The 19663-nt window shown below is 52.8% G+C and overlaps 7 protein-coding genes across 7 annotated transcripts; 6 read left to right on the top strand and 1 right to left on the bottom strand.

Moving 5' to 3' along the window:
- Positions 1 to 299: 299 nt before the first annotated feature.
- Positions 300 to 2637, top strand: SETTUDRAFT_117863 (uncharacterized protein). Its single transcript, XM_008029462.1, has 2 exons — positions 300 to 653; positions 717 to 2637. Exons 1-2 carry the CDS (start codon positions 368 to 370, stop codon positions 2297 to 2299), a joined length of 1869 nt encoding a protein of 622 aa, XP_008027653.1. The 5' UTR covers positions 300 to 367; the 3' UTR covers positions 2300 to 2637.
- An 840-nt stretch (positions 2638 to 3477) lies between these two features.
- Positions 3478 to 5852, top strand: SETTUDRAFT_172128 (uncharacterized protein). Its single transcript, XM_008029461.1, has 2 exons — positions 3478 to 4016; positions 4068 to 5852. Exons 1-2 carry the CDS (start codon positions 3489 to 3491, stop codon positions 5565 to 5567), a joined length of 2028 nt encoding a protein of 675 aa, XP_008027652.1. The 5' UTR covers positions 3478 to 3488; the 3' UTR covers positions 5568 to 5852.
- A 347-nt stretch (positions 5853 to 6199) lies between these two features.
- Positions 6200 to 7088, top strand: SETTUDRAFT_89950 (uncharacterized protein; the record flags this gene model as incomplete). Its single annotated transcript, XM_008029460.1, has 4 exons — positions 6200 to 6283; positions 6353 to 6393; positions 6508 to 6691; positions 6771 to 7088. 4 exons carry the CDS (start codon positions 6200 to 6202, stop codon positions 7086 to 7088), a joined length of 627 nt encoding a protein of 208 aa, XP_008027651.1.
- A 365-nt stretch (positions 7089 to 7453) lies between these two features.
- SETTUDRAFT_163890 (uncharacterized protein) lies at positions 7454 to 8777 on the bottom strand. Its single transcript, XM_008029459.1, has one exon. It carries the CDS (start codon positions 8581 to 8583, stop codon positions 7504 to 7506), a length of 1080 nt encoding a protein of 359 aa, XP_008027650.1. The 5' UTR covers positions 8584 to 8777; the 3' UTR covers positions 7454 to 7503.
- Positions 8778 to 9886: 1109 nt separating this feature from the next.
- Positions 9887 to 11679, top strand: SETTUDRAFT_42322 (uncharacterized protein; the record flags this gene model as incomplete). Its single annotated transcript, XM_008028902.1, has 1 exon — positions 9887 to 11679. Exon 1 carries the CDS (start codon positions 10036 to 10038, stop codon positions 11677 to 11679), a length of 1644 nt encoding a protein of 547 aa, XP_008027093.1. The 5' UTR covers positions 9887 to 10035.
- Positions 11680 to 13830: 2151 nt separating this feature from the next.
- On the top strand, positions 13831 to 14606 carry SETTUDRAFT_90080 (uncharacterized protein; the record flags this gene model as incomplete). The annotated part of the gene is made up of 2 exons (XM_008029458.1): positions 13831 to 14013; positions 14070 to 14606. 2 exons carry the CDS (start codon positions 13831 to 13833, stop codon positions 14604 to 14606), a joined length of 720 nt encoding a protein of 239 aa, XP_008027649.1.
- A 3068-nt stretch (positions 14607 to 17674) lies between these two features.
- On the top strand, positions 17675 to 18688 carry SETTUDRAFT_154777 (uncharacterized protein; the record flags this gene model as incomplete). The annotated part of the gene is made up of 1 exon (XM_008029457.1): positions 17675 to 18688. The coding sequence occupies one exon, from the start codon at positions 17675 to 17677 to the stop codon at positions 18686 to 18688; it is 1014 nt and encodes a 337-aa protein (XP_008027648.1).
- Between the last annotated feature and the right edge of the window lie 975 nt (positions 18689 to 19663).

The following is a 19663-nucleotide window of genomic DNA, read 5'->3' as shown; positions in this document are numbered from 1 at the left end:
TCGCTGTCGCAACGTGAGCAACGGCACCCCCCGTCCTTGCCGCACTCCCAAGCCAGACCAGACGCGCCATGTGACCCCCGCCGTCGCTCCGTCTAGATCGTGGGCCTTGTGTCATGTTCGCGCGCATGCCTCGATTTAACACGGCTCCTGCCCGCTGCTGCTCCTGCTCCTGCTCCTTCGTGCTTTTTGCGTGCTTCACCTCGCCCAGCCAACCCCCAGTCAACAAAACACGCCTGCCCTGCTTCTCACTTCCCTGCCCTTCCCCTCCCTCCCTCGCTCCCTCCCTCCGTAGCCATTGTGCTGCTCTGCCGCCGTCTTCCTCACACACAACAGCCCCAGCACACGCCTCGCCCATTGCAGAGCTCCCATGTCACTGATTCAGCATGTCACACAGCAGGAGGGCACTGACCGCGAAGAGGCGCTCGTAGACGTGTTTCTGCCGCCCATTGAGCGCCAGCAGAGCCGCCAGGATGCTGCTGAGCGCCGACTCTCGCTCGAGAGCGCCATCTCCAGCGCCGGCTTCATGCATCCCCACGCCAAGGGCGTCCGGAGAGTCATCAGCTACGATGTCATTCCCAAGCCCGGCGAACCCTCGTCCGGTGAGGAGCCCGGCGGTCTAACACCCTACAAAGTCTCGACTGCGAAGCGTATCGGTAAGTTTTCCCGCACCGAGTAATGGTCCAACAAAGACGCAGCTGACCAACTTGCCTCTGCAGCTCAGGTCATTGCAACCGTCCTCGCGTGTTGGTTTGCCAGCGGTATCGTCTTTGGCTTTGCCGCGCTGAAGCCAATTCTCGTCAAAGAAGGTGTCTTCCGCGACTTGTGCACCCCCGAAGAGCTTGACGACAATGTCGAAGTCTGCTTCGAGCAAGATCTCCGCCTCAACTTCTTCTTTTCCTTGGCCTCTACTACTGCAAATGTTTCTGCCCTGCCAGTCGGCACGTTGCTGGACCGCTACGGCCCCAAGCTCTGCTTTCTCACCGGCTCCTTCTGCCTCGCTGTGGGCAGTATTCTCATGAGCCTTGCTTTCAAGATCGAACACTTCGACGGCTACACAATTGGCAATTTCCTTCTCGCCCTGGGAGGCACTTTTGTCTTTTTGCCTTCGTTCCAGATTGCTAACGCCTTCCCCAAATACAGCGGCAGCATTGTAGCGCTCGTCACAGGCGCCTTTGATGCCTCAGCAGCAGTCTTTCTCTTCTACAGGCTTCTCTACGATGCCAGCGACCGCGCCTTCAAGCCAGAGACGTTTTTCCTCATGTATCTGATTGTCCCAGCCGCAATCACGATTGCGCAGCTGACCTTCTTGCCCTCGGAGAACTACAAGACCGAAGCCCAGCTCGAGATGAAGATTCACAAAGCCGAAAATGTTATGCGCGACGTGCACTCCTCAGACGACGAGCTGTCCGATGAAGAGATGTGGAGGCGCCGCAAAGCCCGCAGCATTCGCCGCAAGGAGCGGCTGAGCAAGCTCGACGACCTTCTCGGCGACGAAACAACCCGCAAGATCCGAGAGGAGAAGCAGGAGCGAAAACTAGAAGCCTCTGGTGTTTGGGGAGCTCTGCATAACAAGTCTGCCAAAGACCAAATGCTGACACCCTGGTTCATTCTGCTCGTTCTTCTGACCATCATTCAGATGGTGCGCATGAACTACTTCATTGCCACGATCCGCGAACAATATGTGTACATGCTCGGGTCCGTCGAGTTGGCCGAAAAGGTAAACAACTTCTTCGACGTTGCACTGCCTCTCGCCGGAGTTTTCTCTACTCCATTTCTCGGCGCTCTGCTCGATAACGTCAGCACAGCCGGCGTTCTCTTCCTTCTCGTCGTCATGACTACCGCCATCGGCATCTTTGGCTCAATCCCCACGCTTTGGGCCGGTTATGTCAATGTCGTCCTCTTTGTCTTTCTGCGCCCGCTCTACTACTCTACCATGTCTGACTACGCCACCAAAGTCTTCGGTTTTGCTACATTTGGCAGGGTGTACGGCACCATCATCTGTATCTCTGGATTGGTTAATCTTTCGCAGACGGGTATTGATGCCTTGACCAAGAGTCAGTTTGACGGTGACCCGACTCCTGCAAATATCTTTTTCGCGGCCTCTGCGTTTGTCGTGGGTAGCGCGCTGGTCGCCTACGTTGCTATTCAGGTGCACCGCATGCACAAGAGGCTGGATCAAGAAGATGCGATGACAGTAACAAATACGGATGTTGGATCCATCATGGAAAGCCTGTTGGAAGAGGATGAGCCGAGAGGTTACGGCACCGTTCAACGTCCACGTCAACCCTGGGAGGTCTAAACGGAACCATTTTTACTACTACATGCGGTCAATGCTTTTACCAATCTCCACGGCTGACAGGGCAAGTGTGGCGATATTATTCTTACGACTATGACTCGGGTATAGCTATCCTGGCATTGCGGAGCGTACTTCAATTTCCTTCAACATCTAAAAAGTCCGAAACTTCTCTTCTCTTTACAGGAGGCGTTTGGTTCTCCCGAGGGCATCCGACAAAATGGTTTTTACGAGGCGTTTCTTGTACTGGTTATCAAGCGAGCGTTGCTGCAAGTCTCTGGTTTTGTATGTTTCCAGCGGTCATTATTGTTTCCAGACACGCGAGTCTTTTGTAGACTAGATTGTCCTTGTAGAAACTGCCTTTGTTTGTTACGCACCATTAATCAATATATGTATATATGGATGGTAAACATTTGCATCCAATTTTTCGTGTCCGTCACTGGAGACTTGTTCACAATCATCAGCTTGGTAGCTAGGGATGTGCTTGACATTGGATCCCGAAGATACGACAAGTACGAACATGACGATATTCATTCGATAGACACTCGATAGACGGAAGGGATATATTCAATCTGTCAAGCATAGGGGTTGCGGCCCGCGGGTACATCCGCACGGCTGGCCCGAAACCCTACCAGCTCAGGCGGGCGTATCAACCTTGCTAGAAAGCTGAAACAAGGGTTGTGCTGCCAAGACTGCGGGTGTGTATACCGATTCAATAGAACCAAAGACGATCTGAGCATGGTGTTCTGTTTGTGCAAGCTTGCTGGAGAAACGAGTCTTAACGATTGTGGCATCTCTAGACGCCTACCCAGCGCCAAACGTAAGCACATTGTATGAGCAATCATCCAGTGCCGGCCGCGGGCAATCAAACTTTCTCCCGTCGTTCAGGTCCAGTGCGGTGAGTGTGGATGACGTGGGGTTGGCGGATCGCATGGCCCGTGCGGGTTGCTATGGTACGGCCAGGAAGGCATCGGGACACAGACTAGCGCTATTTACACTCGGCCATCTGTGCTCGCACCACCGCACATCCCATTATCCCGCACCACCACTTTGCTAGGCTACCAAAGTTTGCTTGTTGTTTTCTTTGGGCAAAAGCACTGCCTCTTCACAACATACATAATCCTCCAATACCGTCAAGTTGGCGCGTCTCAAAGAATCCCCGGTCCAGCTGGATCCGCCCATCTCGCCAAACAAAATGGCCTTCTCCCCTGGAATGCCCGTCTTTCCTGCCAGTCCTGAACGCAGCAGCACGAAGCCACTATGCAGCAACTCTGCAAATGCATCACCGGTACTGTCCCCGTCGACATCGCCCCTCCGCACCCACTCGCCGCTGCGACACACCCACCGCCGAACCGACTCGGACGTTTCCGTCACAGCCCTTACCGGCATGTTTGAAAACCTCGAGGTTAAGGACCCACGAGAAGCGTGCAGGCGTTTCAAGGAACTGCTAGACAAGGAAAAGGCACGACACGCGGAGAAGCTGGCCAAGCTCGAAAAGGAGCACGCGAAAAAGGAGAAGGAACACGAAATGGCGCTCAGCCGGCGCGACATGCGCATCGAAGAGCTCAAGAGTGAGCTCGAGAACGCCAGTGGCTCGCTCGAGGTTGCCATCACCAAAGAGCGCTACGAAAAAGAGCGCAAGGCGAACAAGGCTGCCATTAACCAGTGGGAGACTGTGTTCAAGCAAAACGAAGAGCGGTGGAAAGGCATGCAACACAAGATGGTGAGTCAGCATGGTATTTAGGGCCGATTGCGCAATGCTAACAGCGTACAGGTTGAGGCAGAAAACCAGGCCAAAACCTACGAAGGCAAATATCGAAGCTACAAGAAGCAGTGGATTGAGGCAAACAACGACAAGCTCCGGCATTCATCCATGATCCCACAACTACAATCTAAAATCCAAGGCCTACAGCGTAGTTTGCAGCGGGCTGAGTCGGACGTAAAGTTCAAGACCGACGAGGCTACCAAATACAAGAACGATGTATACAACTTGCAGGTGGAGCTTGAGAGCACCAGCAACCGTCTCAACGAAGAGGTGCAGGCACTCAAGGAGAAGCTGAGCCTGGCCGAAGGAGAGCGAGATGCTCTTAAGACGAGTCTGAAAGAGGAAGAGGTCTTGCGCATTGCCGCTGAAGGCCAGATACCGCTACCATCCGCCGAGTCTGACGAGCATGACGAGTTCGCATCACCACCACGATCACCGCGCAAGCAGCAACAGGGTTCCCGCCAAGATGACGATAAGGAAAACGTTTCTCCAAAGAAGGGTGCAGTGGAGCTGCGGTTCATCCAACAAGAGTTGGCTGCAGAGAAGCGTGCCCGCGAGCGTGCTGAAGAGCAGATTGACTTTATGAAGATGGAGTGTCAGTTCCAGTGCTGCTCATGCCGTATTGCCGAGACAAGAGGCAAGCAGTTTGTGCACGACGACTCTCTCCAAGCTGAGATGCAGCGTATTAAGTCAACTCAGCCAGTCTTTACGCCTCCAGCTAGCAACCACGGAGACGATGCCATGGAGGGTGTAGTCATGAAGCAGGGCCCTGTTGAAGCTGAGCGTCCCGTCACTCCTGTGGCAGATGCCGAGCCGCTTGCCAAGGAGCCAGACACTGTCGTCGCGTTCTCACCATCTACGGGCACTTTCCGCTCTGTGCCTTCTCCCATGAAGGCACGGCCAACGATGGCTGCAGCAGAGCCGTCGCCCGTTGTAGAGATGGCCGAAGCACCACCACGGGATCTCGGCGCAAAGAGGGTATCGGTTCTTGCCGAGGAGATTTCTCTTCCAGCGTCACGCCCAACATCGCGCCCAGCGTCCCGCGTTGCCTTCGTGCGCGATGATCGAAAGAGCAAGTCGGGCGATATCAGCATCCACGAGGATGCCATTGAGGACAGTGATGACGACGATGTATTACCAGAACGTGAATCCACTGGACCTGTCACTCCCTATCTCACACGCACCATCACCACCACTACCACAATTCCCCTGCACTTCTCTCCTGCAACCCCAGCCTACAAGGCTGGACGAGGCCCTATGACTCCTTCGACTGTCGCCCACGCCGCGGCAGATGCACAGACGCCTGTCTTGGGCGAGCTGTCCTTGAACAACGTTGGCTTCGATCGAGAGGCTGCCCTTGCAGCAATCCGTGAGCGACGCGGCCGTGCTAGAAGTATGGCTGCCGGGCACGGAACACCGATGAAGCAGATGGTAGAGGGAGTAAAGGACCGAAGGGACATCAGTGCACCTATACAGAGGGTACGAAGTGTATCGAGGCTGCAGAGATGATTGCTCGATACTAGAAGGCTTCGAGACGTTTGTCGGTGACTTGCGTGCTGGCGAAGGCGCATAGAGAGTCGTGATACCCTTTATTTCTCCGTTCGCGGCTTTAACTTGCGCTTGGCGGCATTGCATGGAGTTGGAGGCTACTATTGTTGCATCATCTACTGGACTTGGCGTTGGATTTCCTATGTTGGTTCGTTTGATTAGGCAAAAACTGAGTTATATACCACAGTTACGCTTTTATGTTTGATGATTAGTAGAGTAGAGTGAGTGTAATTTGTATCAATATCCTTCTCCATTCACACATTGTTCGCATGCATATGGAACTAGATGGTTGGATATTCTATACGGAATGTCTGGGACATGGGGCGATTGTCTAGCGATGGGCATAGCATTCATCAATTAACACCCACACCCTCGCGGCACTGACATGTAGCTGATTTGTGGGGAGGTTAGCCTGTGTCATGGCAGAATGCAAAGGCGGTCGGGCGCGTGCACGCCAAGGCCGGCTAGCGCGCTATTGGCGCACCAAGCGAACGAATATCGACTCCGACACACACGAGCCCATCGAACTTCCGCAGCGACAACGACCCAGACGCCCAACCCTCTTTCTCCTTCACACACCGACAGCCGCAATCATGTCTGACAACGGAGAAATCGAGGTCGAGAACCCTACCGGTATCAACATCCTGCCCAAGGATGTCGCCGAGGAGCAGGGCAGCGTCAAGCTGTTCAACAAGGCAGGCAGATGACGATTTTTTGCGACGGCACACCAGTCTAACAGCTCGCAGTGGTCCTACGAGGAGGTCGAAGTCCGCGACATCTCATTGACGTACGTTACCCCCACCTCGATCTCGCGCCGCACATGTACATGAAGGAGAAATACGTGATGGCATTGGGACTCTTTGTATTGCGCTGCGAGACCTTCGGCTAACTGAAGCCGCAGCGACTACATCCAGATCCGCTCTCCCGTCTACATCTCACACTCGGCCGGCCGATATGCCGTCAAGCGATTCAGGAAGGCCCAGTGCCCCATCATTGAGCGCCTCACCAACTCGCTCATGATGAACGGCCGCAACAACGGAAAGAAGCTCATGGCTGTCCGCATTGTTGCCCACGCTTTCGAGATTGTACGTCTACCAACAACTGTCAGAGACTTCAAGTCGCAAAAGGCTGGCATGGAGGAGAAAATGGTGCTGACAAGCGCAGATCCACATCATGACCGACCAGAACCCCATCCAGGTCGCCGTCGACGCCATTGTCAACTGCGGTCCCCGTGAAGACTCCACACGTATCGGTTCGGCCGGTACCGTCCGTCGCCAGGCTGTCGATGTGTCTCCCCTCCGCCGTGTCAACCAGGGTATCTCGCTCCTCACCATTGGTGCCCGCGAGGCCTCTTTCCGCAACGTCAAGAGCATTGCCGAGTGCCTTGCTGAGGAGCTGATCAACGCTGCCAAGGGAAGCAGCAACTCGTACGCCATCAAGAAGAAGGATGAGCTCGAGCGTGTCGCCAAGTCCAACCGATAAGGGCGTGCATTCTGTATGTGTGTGTGCATGGTGTCTCTGGAAGGAGTTCTTTCGAATGGCTGTCTGGTCGGATTTTTGATCGGACGGAATTGGGGGATCTTATGCATGACATGGCTTCTCTAGGCGAATAAGACCTCTTTCATGGTTGCATGATAAAAATGGACAATACGATACCACATTCAAGCGATCGAACCATTGCGTGTAAGGTGATGCTAGGGCGCCTGAGGGATGGGAGGTGCTGTCGACACCGAGGGTAGGAAAAGTATGGCTGTATGCTATGTAGAGGGCGCGTATCAGCGTCGAAAAAGCGAGGGTTGGTAGCGCTATTGTGCTGCGAATTCATCTATGGGTATCCTGCCTTTTCCTGTGTCCCTTTGTCCAAACGCCATTGATGCAAAAGGCGTGATGATTGACTTCACGCCTCTATGCTCCCAAGCACCGCCTTCTCCAAGATATTTCCAAAGTCGCCAAAGCCAAGTCTTCCACCATTGGCTTGTCCAAAGTGCTCCGCTTCGGCATACGCCCTCGCCACGACTTGTTGGTCGATCCTAACCAGCCAATCCTTGCCCGTCAACATGACCCGACTGCCATCCTTCTGCGACTGGCCCATCAAGCCAGAAGCGCGGACAAGTCTCTCCACCCACGTACTGTCCTTGCCCTCCTTCCACGCCGCGTCCACCAAATCGACGCATCCATCCTGCTCAAGCTTACTCCTCACATAGCTGACTACCCGCTCTCTCCTCTCCGCCTCTTCTTCTGCCTCCTTTTCCCTCTCCCGCTTCAGAGCCTCCCTCTCTTCTCTCTCCTTTGCGCGGATTGCTTCCTCGGCGGCTGCACGGCGTTCCCGCTCCAAGGCCAGCGCAGCCTCGCGCTCCTCGCGGCCTTCGTCTTCCTGCCGCCGACGTATCTCGGCTTCTTGGCGTAGCCACTCGTTGTAAGCGCGTTGCTGGTCTTTGCGCGCGAGCGACTTGGCTTTTTTCGTGCCGACAGTACGCTGTGTGGGCGGTGCGCGGGCGTTCGCAGGAGGCGGGTTGGCGGGACCAGGCGCAAACGGATCTGCTTCTTCGTGCTGATGGCGCACGGGAATCGCGTCATGGTCGTCGTCTTCGACATGGGCCTGGTGTCGCATTGGCGGCGGAGTGGGTGCTCGGGGTGGTCTCGCGCCTCCTGCACCACCACCACCACCGCCTTCTTCTTCTCCGTCGTCCTGGAGGACTAGCCGCTCGTCTAGTGGTGGCTCGTCGCCCTGTGGCTCCCTGTTTCTGAGCTCCCGGTCGTCGCCTTGGTGAGGCGCATGGATTTCCTGCTCCCCTTGCTCTGAATATCCGTGTCCTTGCTGCCGCGCATTGTACCATTCGCCTATCTGCGGGGCAAAATATAGTGTTCCGCAGAGTACGGCTGTGTGCAAAAGATCTTGCGACAGCGGTGTGCCCGCGCGCGTAAAGGGAAGGACGAAATTGAGTATTGTAAACGGGAGGGACAGTATGGCGCCCATTGTGGTGGTCGTGGGCCCCGTGTTGTTAGGTGTCCTGAAAAGAAAGTTGACTTTCGAAATTTGTCTTTGGGCGGGCCGGTCGTTTTCGCGAGGATTGGTTTCGACTAGGAGGCCATGTAGTGGTTTTATTGGGACCTGGACTTGCAAGTATCCGCTTGCTATGTGTGGATTTGTCAAAGAGCCATAGAAACGATAGGCACGCGGGGGTTTGTGTGAAAGCGAGCGTGGATGTTGATGATGCAACAACCGTCTCCCACTAGTAGGGCTGAGGCTTGGGGGCCGCTAGTGCTGCTTTTGGCTTAACGCTCACCTTTGGCGATCCTGTGGAGTGGTTCTACGCCACTTTGTGTGCCTCTACTCTACACCTACTACGCATGCTCGACTTTTTGGTTTTCACGATACGTTTCTCCCTGAATCATGGCAGCCAAGTGGCGGCAACTGCTCCGTGTATCCACCTGGTCCCGAGAATCTTGGCCTTTTGCTCCACCATCTCCGTCCGACAGCCGCGTTCTCTTACGGCCGTAAGCTCCAGGTGATTTATGCTCCGTGGTGAAGATGCCGGTCAGCCAGCGCGCTATACACCTGAACATCGAAGATGATGGGCCACGCTGTCGCCGAATGCAGCTTAGTAGCGCCGTACGACTAACATTGGAGCATGGGCTGACTCCATGTTTCGGCATCCATGGCCGGCCGCTGGCATTGCTTGCGGCCGAAAGATCAGGACCGGAGGTTTGTTACTCCTCTCCTCCCTCTACTCCAGCGAATAGAACACATTGAAATCTAGGAGACGTCAGCCACAACAAAAAGACTAGACCGCCGATGTAGAGCCAAGACGGCTTGGTGTCCGCTCCCAAGGTTCAAGTCGCGTTTAGCTCGTGCTTCCGAGCATCACATGTGGCTGACCGCTGGAGTTTGAGGTACTATGAAGATGGCTGGAGTTGCGCACGGCCATCACTGCTGCTTTTGCTTTTTGCAAACACTACCAATCACATCTTCTACAGCAGAAGCTAATATCTCCCGCCAATAAACAAGGCCTAGCGAATGCGGCTCTGGCGCTTGGCTGGCATTTTTTGAGGAGGGTGTTGCGGCTTCAGATGAAAGCATACGTACGTTGGATGTCATGACTAGCGGTCTCCTGCTAGTGGATCCCTTGTCCGAGGCAGTTTGGGGCTTGTCTTGGCGGAAGTCTGCCTATGTCCGTCCACTCCGGTCGAAATGTATAAAGGCATTCCCGGATGGACGACCAGAGGTTTCCCATACTTCAGTCCATCTTCCGTTGCCACGTATTTTATCCGCCATCCGGTTATCCTTGAACTGTATTCGGCGCACCTCTCCAACGATTGTCTGTTCCCATTGCTATTTACTGATCTTTCAACTCTTGTCGATCAAAGAATTTCGTCATTAACCCTTAGCATCACTTGGCGGTCAAGCCTTAGTTACCCATAATTCAACATGGTTGCAACGACGGATGTTTGGCCCAACACAGCGGGATTCGATACGGACTACCAAGAACACGAGCCCGTGGAGCTCAGCGTCACAGGCACCATCCCGCAGTATGCTGCAGGTGTGCTCTATCGGACAGGGCCCCTTGGCTTCAAGGCAAAGACCAACGATGGCAAGATTTGGGCTGCAAAACACTGGTTTGACGGCTTCTCCTGCGTCCATCGCTTCCAGATCGATTTTGAGGGCCCCAATGGCCCACCCAAAGTGACGTACCGGTCTAGGCGTATCGTAGATGAGTACATCAATATCGTTCGTACAACAGGCAGGCTTGACAGCATCACTTTCGCTTCAAAGCGGGACCCCTGCGAGAGCTTTTTCCAAAAGGTCATGAGCTTGTTCGTGTCCAAGTTTCAGAATGAGAAAAATGTTGGAGTAACTCTATCCATCAACATGCCTGGCAGCGACAAGGTTGGCCGTAGCAAGGAAACTTGTACCAACAACCACACGAACGGCATAAAGAGTCTGGTCGTAAAGACAGACTCCAGTGCACTCAAGAGGATCGATCCAGAAACGCTGGAGCCAAAGGGATATGCCAGACAAGCGGCCCTTCACCCAGAGCTCAGTGGACCCTTTTCGGCAGCCCACGCAAAGTCGGATCCCACGACGGGCGATATGTTCAATTTCAACCTCCAACTTGGACCCAACAGTACTTACCGCGTCTTCCGCGTGTCGGCAGCGACGGGTGAAACGGATATCCTTGCGACCTTTCCTGGTACACCAGCCTATATTCATTCGAGCTTCTTGACAGAAAACTATGTCATACTCTGTGTTTGGAACTCTCACATCACATGGGGTGGTCTGTCGCTCAAGTGGAACAAGAACATTCTCGACTCTATCGCCCCGTTTGATCCCAAGTCGAAAGCCCGCTGGTACGTTGTCGATCGTAAACAGGGCAAGGGCTTGGTAGCAACGTACGAGAGCGACCCCTTCTTCTGCTTCCACAGCATCAACGCCTGGGAAGTACCGTCTGTCTCTGACCCCAGCAAGACGGATATCATCGCCGAGCTGAGCATGTTTGAGAACCTCGACGTGGTGACGCGGTTCTACTACGACAACATCATCTCGTCTATTGACACGCCTGAATATACCGGTGAGCGACGCATGTCTTCGCTTCCTATGCAGACGCAGTTCCGTCTTCCCAGCGTCGACGCCGGTCTCCCGACCACCCAGCCGCTACCCGCCGAACTTGTCTTCAAAGCGGAGAAGTTCAACTCAATGGAACTAGGAACCATCAATCCAGCGTACCTTTTGCGTCCGCACCGCTACTCTTACGGCTGTGCCGATCGCCTCCGATCTACCTTCTTCGACGGCCTTGTCAAGTTCGACAATAAGACGCAGAAGTCAATTTTTTGGGAGCAAGACGGACACACGCCCGGCGAGCCCATCTTTGTTGCTGACCCTGACGGCACCGAGGAGGACGATGGCGTGCTACTCAGCGTGGTGCTGGATGGACATGAAGAAAAGAGCTACTTGCTTGTGCTTCGAGCAAAGGACCTGAGTGAGATGGGCAGAGCGAAGATGCATGGACCGATGAGTTTTGGATTTCACGGAACGTTTAACGGAATGAGTGAGAAGTACAGGGGTGACATTTGAGTTGTGGTGAGGCTGATACTATTCTCTGTTTATTTGCCACTTGATGAGCATACGCAATCCATGCAGCAATTTTTGTAAAAAAAACCCCTTGAGAGTAATCTAGGCCGCCGTTTTTCACATGTACACTTAGTCAGTTAGCGCACTTCTTATCGCATTGCATTCCATGAATCATGTCAAGTCAAGATAAGCGTATTTTCTAGAATCCGTAAACAATATGATGCCAGAAGAAAAAAAACGCACAAGAGAGGATAAAAAAAACGTCGATGCATGGCCATGTCACCCGGAATGTCCCAATGATCGACTAAGAAAAAAGACCGCCTGCGAAACGTCACATGCCCTGGTCATGTCCGAATTGACTCGTTTCGCCGAGCAATTCCGAAGCGCCCCGAGCCTCCCGCGGGGCGTTGCGCCAATGGCAACCTCGTATCTTGCTGGGGCCCCGCTGATCAGGTACGTTGTGGCTTGAGGCTCTTGATGTGGGTCACTGTAACGGTGTATTTCAACCTTGGGGTTTTCGGCGATGGCTCGGTAGTTGCGTGGTTGGGTTGTTGGGCGCGAAAGGACTTGTCTGGCCAAAGGCGTATATATCGTCTTTGGGGCCCCAGGTTCTCAACTTGTCCAAGCAAAAAGTCATCTTCATCAATAGCAGCAGTAGCAGCAAGCTCTCAGAGCATTCCTAACAATCACTTAACGCAAAGTCACTCTTTATTTGCATTTCTACTACATACCAACATGGTCGCGGAAACCTCCAAGTCCACCAGCCGCAGCTCTTCAGTCACTTGTGCGGCTGTGCAACCTGACGCGTCGACTCAGCACCACGCATTCTCTACTTCATCGCTTCGGTCGGCGCTCAAGAAGCCGTTTCAGGGCTGGAGCAAAGACCTGCTTCGCGCCCGAGACAATGACGACGACGATTACAACTTTTCGAGCGGTATGCGCCGCGGGGCGGAGTACTACACCGAGGAGAGCCTAAGATGAGATTAGTCCAAGACATGTGAGAAGCGGTATCAGCAGGTGGCTGGAGGGCGTGAGGAAAGACACGGCCGCTGGCATGCTTTGACATGAGCAGCGAGAATGGTGGCTGAAGGCGAGATTGGCTGTGTGACATTATGACAAGACGGGTTTGTGTAGCGTTCTGTTTGCTATTGGTTCTCGATACCCAGTTCTTATCCAAATGGTTATTCCACACAATCAGGCCTTGTTCTATTTGATGAAAAATTTATGCATTGCGATGGTGTGGTGTCATTGTGACCCTGTGGTGTGCCTATGTAGATAAGATGCGCCACTTTTCTGAAGGCGATATTATGTCAGCGGGTCTTGGCGGATGTCGGCCCTGCAGATCCACGTCTCTTGCCCTGGTCTCTGTCTCTTTGCACACAGCCACCACGCGCCTCGCTGCACAGGTACACCCACATGATGCAACCAACATGTTCGCTCGCCATGGCAGATTACCGATGACATGCGCCCTGCCGTGAAATCCCCCTTTGTCACTGGCAGCCTAGCTTGCGCTTAGACCTCGCCTGCATAGCGAGATTGGCGCTACCTCCGGCATTGGCTCCCAGGCGGCGCCCGAAACACGCCTTAACCAAGCCATCAATCTAGAATTTCGATATCCACGAACGCGGCACAGATGCGATCAACGCAGCACAACGCTATCGACATGATGCGGCAGAGGCCAGACGCGCCAAAAGAACACATGGTGGATGTGTTCCGATGTTCAGCTTGTGGAGAAGATGACCACGAGCCTGTGAATATGGACAAAGGCTACGCGTAGCTTCGTGCCTTCACCAACACCCACACCCATGGCAACTCCGCCCCGCTTGAACCATGGAGGATTTTCTCCTACGAATTCCTTTAGGCAGCCGTCCCATCTATAGGTTTCAACTAGTCTGCGTTGGGAGCCAATCAAGCACCGCTTCAGGGGTTCGTGCATCTCAGGCCGCCTGCATCGTGCGCTGTTCAAGCAGTCCAAGCGAAAGCCTCCATCTTTTTGATTCTCCTAGTTAAATAGACTCACAAGGCCCCGTTTCCTTTGCTCCCTGTCAAGCACCACTCGTTATTGCTTGTCGTCGCTAGTGTGAATCCATATTCCATCCACCTTCTTTTCCAACCTCCCCAGGCCCCATCCGCTTCCGACCCACGACCGTCATAATGTCTAAGATTTTCTCCGCCGCGCTTCTTGCCTCATGTGCGGCCGCACAGCTGACCACCTCCATCTGGATGCCCGGCGCTGATAGCGGTGGCGTTTCGCTCAAGGCCTCAGTTGTCAAAGTCGACAAGGATCGAACCACCATGTCCATGGCACTGCCAACCGAGTCGGGCTCTAGCGAACTTGTTGTATGCAAAGACAAGATCCGTGTACAGTTTATATACTGATAAATCACGTTTAGGCAGATATCGCCCAAACAATCACTGTCGCAGGCAACACTTACTACGGATTCGATGCAAACGCGGCCGACATGGGTGCATCTGTATACATTGTTGGCCAATGCACACGCAAGGACACTTCTGAAAAGGTTGCAACCTGCACCATCTCAACAAAGGGCCTTGACGCTGCTATCAGCTCGTTTTGCGGGGGAGACGATGCTGATCCCGACGTGTGCAGTGGTGGCAGCGCTCTCGAAACCAGTATGACCACTACCCTACCCGAAGGTTACGTTGGTATGTTCCCCATCGTCATTACAGCTGGCGAGAACCTGCTTCCCAGTGCTTCTGCGGGTGGGTCGCCTTCTGCCACTGGTGCCTCTGCCACTGCTTCCTCTACTCCCTCTGGTTCCCAGGCTGTCAAGTCCGACAAGCCTACTGCTTCAGGCTCAAAGGACGCTTCTCCCACCTCCAAGTCAACAGATTCTGCCGGTGCCGCGCCAATCATGACTATGGTTCCTGCTTTGGCTGGTCTTGGTGCTGCTGCTGCCTTTTTCCTGTAATCGTCTTTGAATCAGATGCAATGTACGGGTTGAAATGCTCAAGAAATTTCTTGCAGAGCGAATATGTTTTCACGATACGAAGCGCTGTTAGATAATATACACAGTCGTAATGTTTTGAATCTTCCGGTTTCTGACCGACTGTTCCGTTCCACTTTGCATCCGCCACACGCTCACAGTCACTGCAAGCCATGACCCTCGCCTTACCGTTTCAAACAAACCATTCTCTCGCCCTTTTTTCCGAAACAACTCGTCCCTTTCTCATCTGTCAACACATTGCCACAGTATACATGACCTTCACAGTCCTCCCTTGCACACTTCCACTTGGACATTTCACCCCCTTTCTCCATCACATAACACCCCTCTTTGCATCCCTTGACATTTTCCCCCGCCCCATCACTTCCACGCACGTGCTCACATCGCATCTGCCACGGAAACCACGCGCTCTTCAACACGACAGTTTTCCGAGCCATGTCCGGCAAATCCTCAACTGAAAAGCTGTCGGGCGTAGCACAGGTATCTAGCCGAGTCAGTTGATCTCTGTCTGTAGGAAATTCGGAATCGTGTTTACGGGTTAGGCAGAACGGCAGCCATCTAGGCAATGGGCGGGGCGGAGCAAGCACACTGAGTTTGTAGCGTGTGGTGTTGGGCTCAAATTCGCCCAGCGGGTCGAAGTACGGTCCGAGTGCCATTTATGTATGCTGCTTGCCTACGTGGAAGCTAAAAGGGTGTAGGACTAGGGATTGAGTATTTGCGGGATGTGGGTAAGTGGGGTATTGTTGTTATGCGGGTTGAGGATTGGGGAAGAAATCCGAGAGGCCGTATGAATAGCTCTGAGTAGGAGCTTCGAGAGGCTGTGCGGGTACTCGTGAGACAAGGACATTGTGTGTCTGATGGCTGTGCATAGTCCACGCTGTTGAGCTGGGGCTGTGAAGGGGAGCGAAAAGCGTTTGTTGGCGGTGTGGTGCAATCACCTGTCACAGTATGCGTGGCTAGTTATCTCATAGCCGCAATACGTGGTTTGGAAGGTGAGGGGAGCGGGCCTTGAAGGGACTGAGATGTAGCTAAGTTGGTATATAGCAGAGCGAACACTACTGGGGTATATCGTGAAATATACAGATATCATTCATATTCTCCAGCATCTGCTGTGAGGTTTACATGGCGTTTAAACCAGCTCAAGGAAGAGCGGGTAGCGGCCCAACGTATCTAAGACTGAGCATCTCAATCTTGCTGGGAGCTGTAGATTAACAAACAAACCGCAGTTGCTAAGCTTTGATAATACATGCCCGGTATTCTACGCTATGACAAGGAAAGCTAGACTCGCAGCCACACGGCGTTATCGATCTCACCCGCCACGTGGCTTGCTGGCATCCATCTTACCACCGCAAGTCCGTGCATGCTCAATCAACGTTCTTACTCAGATGCCGCCGCATATCTCACCGCCGCCATACTGGACTGCTTCCATGGCAAACCGTAATTCTAGAAAAGCATCCCTACTCTTAGCCGATTGCTCCCAAAGTCGTGGTCATGATCACATGCGACAGAACTGACTCGTACATGCAGCAGCCCCTTAGAAGATGCGCCAAACGAGAAACCCCCTTTTAGATTACCAGAGACCCATCTCGCCGTCACTGACCTTGATATCATTCCTATCATCTGTGTGACGCTGTAAAACGATATTGTAACGAGCATCGCGCCACCCACTGTAACCCGAGTCTGAACTGTTGCGCGTGCGCATGCATCTCCAAGCCACCAACAGTCGCGTGACAGGTTCCAAGAGTTCGTTGTAAAGAGAAGGCACTGTTCATCAAACACTCATGGACGTTGCAGCACACGGTGTCATCGGAGAAAAGGCACATGCCGCTGCATACCCTGGGCTGACGATCGTTCCAGCGATGTTCGCCAAGACCGTCTAGGCGCAGATGCGTACATATTTTGGACTGAAAGAAGCAAAACCTGTCGCAGCCAGGTGCGGTAATCATGAACGCATGAACCTGTCAACACGTTTTGTCAGGGTCAGCACTCCAACGCTGGATCGCAGGCCTGCCTATACAATACCCTCGCTGTGTCCCTCGCTGTAGGGCCTGACATTGGCAGTATACAACCAACACTTTCCACATAAAGTATGCAGTGAGAAAACACGCAGAACTAATCACAGAGATTCCCTCCGACTGTTTTCCTAGCCACGGACCTACCAATACCTTTGGTGAACCAACGGTAACAGACCTGGTTGTCCTTACCGAACCTCTATCATGATGAGAGATGCTAGTTCCAAAACAAAAGTGGAAACGAACCTCTTATACTGAAGCGCCTTTGTATCTCCACCCAAGGGCTCACCAGGTGGTTGCGATGACGAAACTCTGGATGGTGGTGGAGTTAAAGTACTGGCAATCTGACCACTACAGTCCACAGACTACAGTTCACAGTGCACACAACCAGTAATGCTCTCAGCTATGTTTGGCTACTCGGTCATATATTAACACAAGAATTTAGGGCTGCCTAAATTTGACTTCCACTGCCCATGTGACTGGTCATGCTGTCTTGTCAGGCACATATGTTTGGAGCACGGAACACAGGGTCATGCTGAAATGTCAGTACGAGAACCTAGCGCGCCACAAGAATTTTGTCAGTTCTTCCAAAGGACATCGCAAAGAGCAATCAAAGCATGTGAAGACTCGATGAACTGGTTGTGTTGAGACGGCTTGGAGTATGCTTGTTTGGCTAGCGGAACAATGGCGTAGTCTTCATGCAGCTAACAGAAAGCAACGGCCGTCAACGGTGGAGTCGCACAGGACGGACGCTAAATGTCGACACTAATTTGGGAAGCTTTCAACCAAAACTAGGCTCTACATTGGCTCCAAGTGCGTTGCTACCGTCTGCAAACGTGACCGAATGAGTGAATCGCAAATCACACGTCACTGCTACCCCTTCACAAACACTTCGCTGGCGACAGTCCCTTCACGCCTGATGCAGATCCACAAACACTCGGGATACTCCCTTAATACCCTGGGGGCTCTTGGCCTCTTCTTTGGACCAACCCCTCAACCCTCAACCACACACGTCGATCAGTCATGGAGAACTTCTTCGAAGCACACCTCCATCCAGCCGATACGTGCAACATTTGCACTGAGCACTTTAGCGCAACTCATAAGCCTGTTGCGCTCCCATGCCAACACATATTCGGCCACAAATGCATCAGAAAATGGTTTATCGCTGGTCGAGGAAACACAAACGCCTGCCCCATCTGCCGCTACGTCTTGGTACCAAAGAAGAGCCCTCGCAAAGCTTTCAACATACCTTCGGTATGGCAGGCGCTCTGTGACCAGCCACCCGACCGCCTGGAGGTGCTCATGGGCAAAATCTGGTCCAGACTGCAAGATCTTTGGCAGCAACATCCCAAAGAATTCTTTAACGTCACTTCAATTCTCGATCAAGCCATCATTCCCGCGCTCATCTACACCACCCGCTGCACTCGACCTTCCAACAACCGAGAAAATGACCCCGTCCTGGACTGCTACAACCTTGTTGCCGCATCTTGGGACTCGTTGGGACGGCCGAATCTAGCAACTGGGCTTGCAGTCCCGCTGGTGCGCCTGGCACGTTTGATGGCCAGCGCAGGCGCCATCCTGCCAAAATGGCTAACAACAAACTCACGTACAAACCGACTGATTTGGCGCGCAAACGCTTGCTTACCCATAACGGTCGAACACATTTCCTGGGAATACATCATTGATGGTGCCAAACTCACGGCTCCACGCTACTTTCCATTACTACACCTCTACACTGTCTTTATCAGCCAAAGCATCGCCCACTTCCCAGCGCCACAGCCTTATCCGTCCAAGAGACATGACGTCATGAATTTGGTGGTGGAGCGGTGCTGTGTCAAAATCGGCGGAGGGGGTTGTGCTTGGCGAGGCAAACCCAGCAATGCGTTCAAGGATACATTGGTGGTCATCTATGAGGAGCTACGGAGATACCAACTGGAGAAGGGCAAGATGAGCCTGCGAGGTCACGATGACGAGGACTTTGTCGTCAGGGGCATATGGGCGCTTGCCTCCTGGAGTACCGGCAAAGTAAAAACATGAGCGGAGTCCGGGAGAAGACAGAGGGTTGACGATGCAAGTCTGTAGGACTTTGGTGTTGGGCGTTTTGCTTGAATATACCTGGATGCCTTGCCTTTTCTGTTACCAAGTTAAGGAGATATACACCACTTGCGAAGGCACGCAAGATTTCTTATTCTACTCACATGTACCTTTTCATTCCTACGAAAGATAGCCATACAACACCAACTTCGAGTTTTCTAGAAACCGCTAGGAAAGCACGCTATCTAGGAGAACCGACCACGAGGAATCGACTAACAGCACTTTTAACACCTGCAGCTAAGGCGCTAGCGCATAGTAGGGAGAAGAAGGAGGCCTTCCTTTATTTTCTTACGCCTGTGAGAATTTTCTCACAGAGCTTAGGCTCTAATGCTAAGACTAGAGGGGCTAATAGGAACGCAGGAGCTTATTATTATTATTATTGTTCTAGTTTAACGTCCTTTTTCAGCCCGAAGGGCTATATAAGACGTGTAGGGTTTTAAGGCCTACAAGTATCTAAGTAGGTTGTTTCTAGCTACGATATTTAGGAGGGGTTTTAACTAGATGAAGGTGAGGCTCGTAGCCTATTGGTTGGTAGGTAGGGGGTAGGATAGGGTGGGGGAGGTGTGTGGCTACCTGTTACAGGTATTACTCCTCGTTTTCTGTGTTTCCCTTGTACCAGGCTTGTGTTCTAGCCTTTGTTTCTTAAATAAAGGTAATAGTTGCTTCTATACCTTCTTTTGTTTGAAAGAGGATAGGTAGTAATAGATCACCTTCGCAGGCTTGTCTTAGTCCTTTCCTTTCCTCTCTATATAGATTACATCTAAATAGACAACACCAACTTCGAGTTTTTCAGAATAGGTGTAATTTTAGTCTATTATATACAAAGAAACCCTAAGAAATCGATTGCAACTACTGCCAAAACGTGCAACCTACGCGCTGTGCTGCTAGAAGCCTTTAAAGTAGACCCTATTGGACACA

The sequence above is a fragment of the Exserohilum turcica genome (assembly GCF_000359705.1).
Source record: "Exserohilum turcica Et28A unplaced genomic scaffold SETTUscaffold_3, whole genome shotgun sequence".
Lineage (NCBI taxonomy): Eukaryota > Fungi > Ascomycota > Dothideomycetes > Pleosporales > Pleosporaceae > Exserohilum > Exserohilum turcicum.
This window is presented reverse-complemented; position numbering and strand designations above follow the sequence as displayed.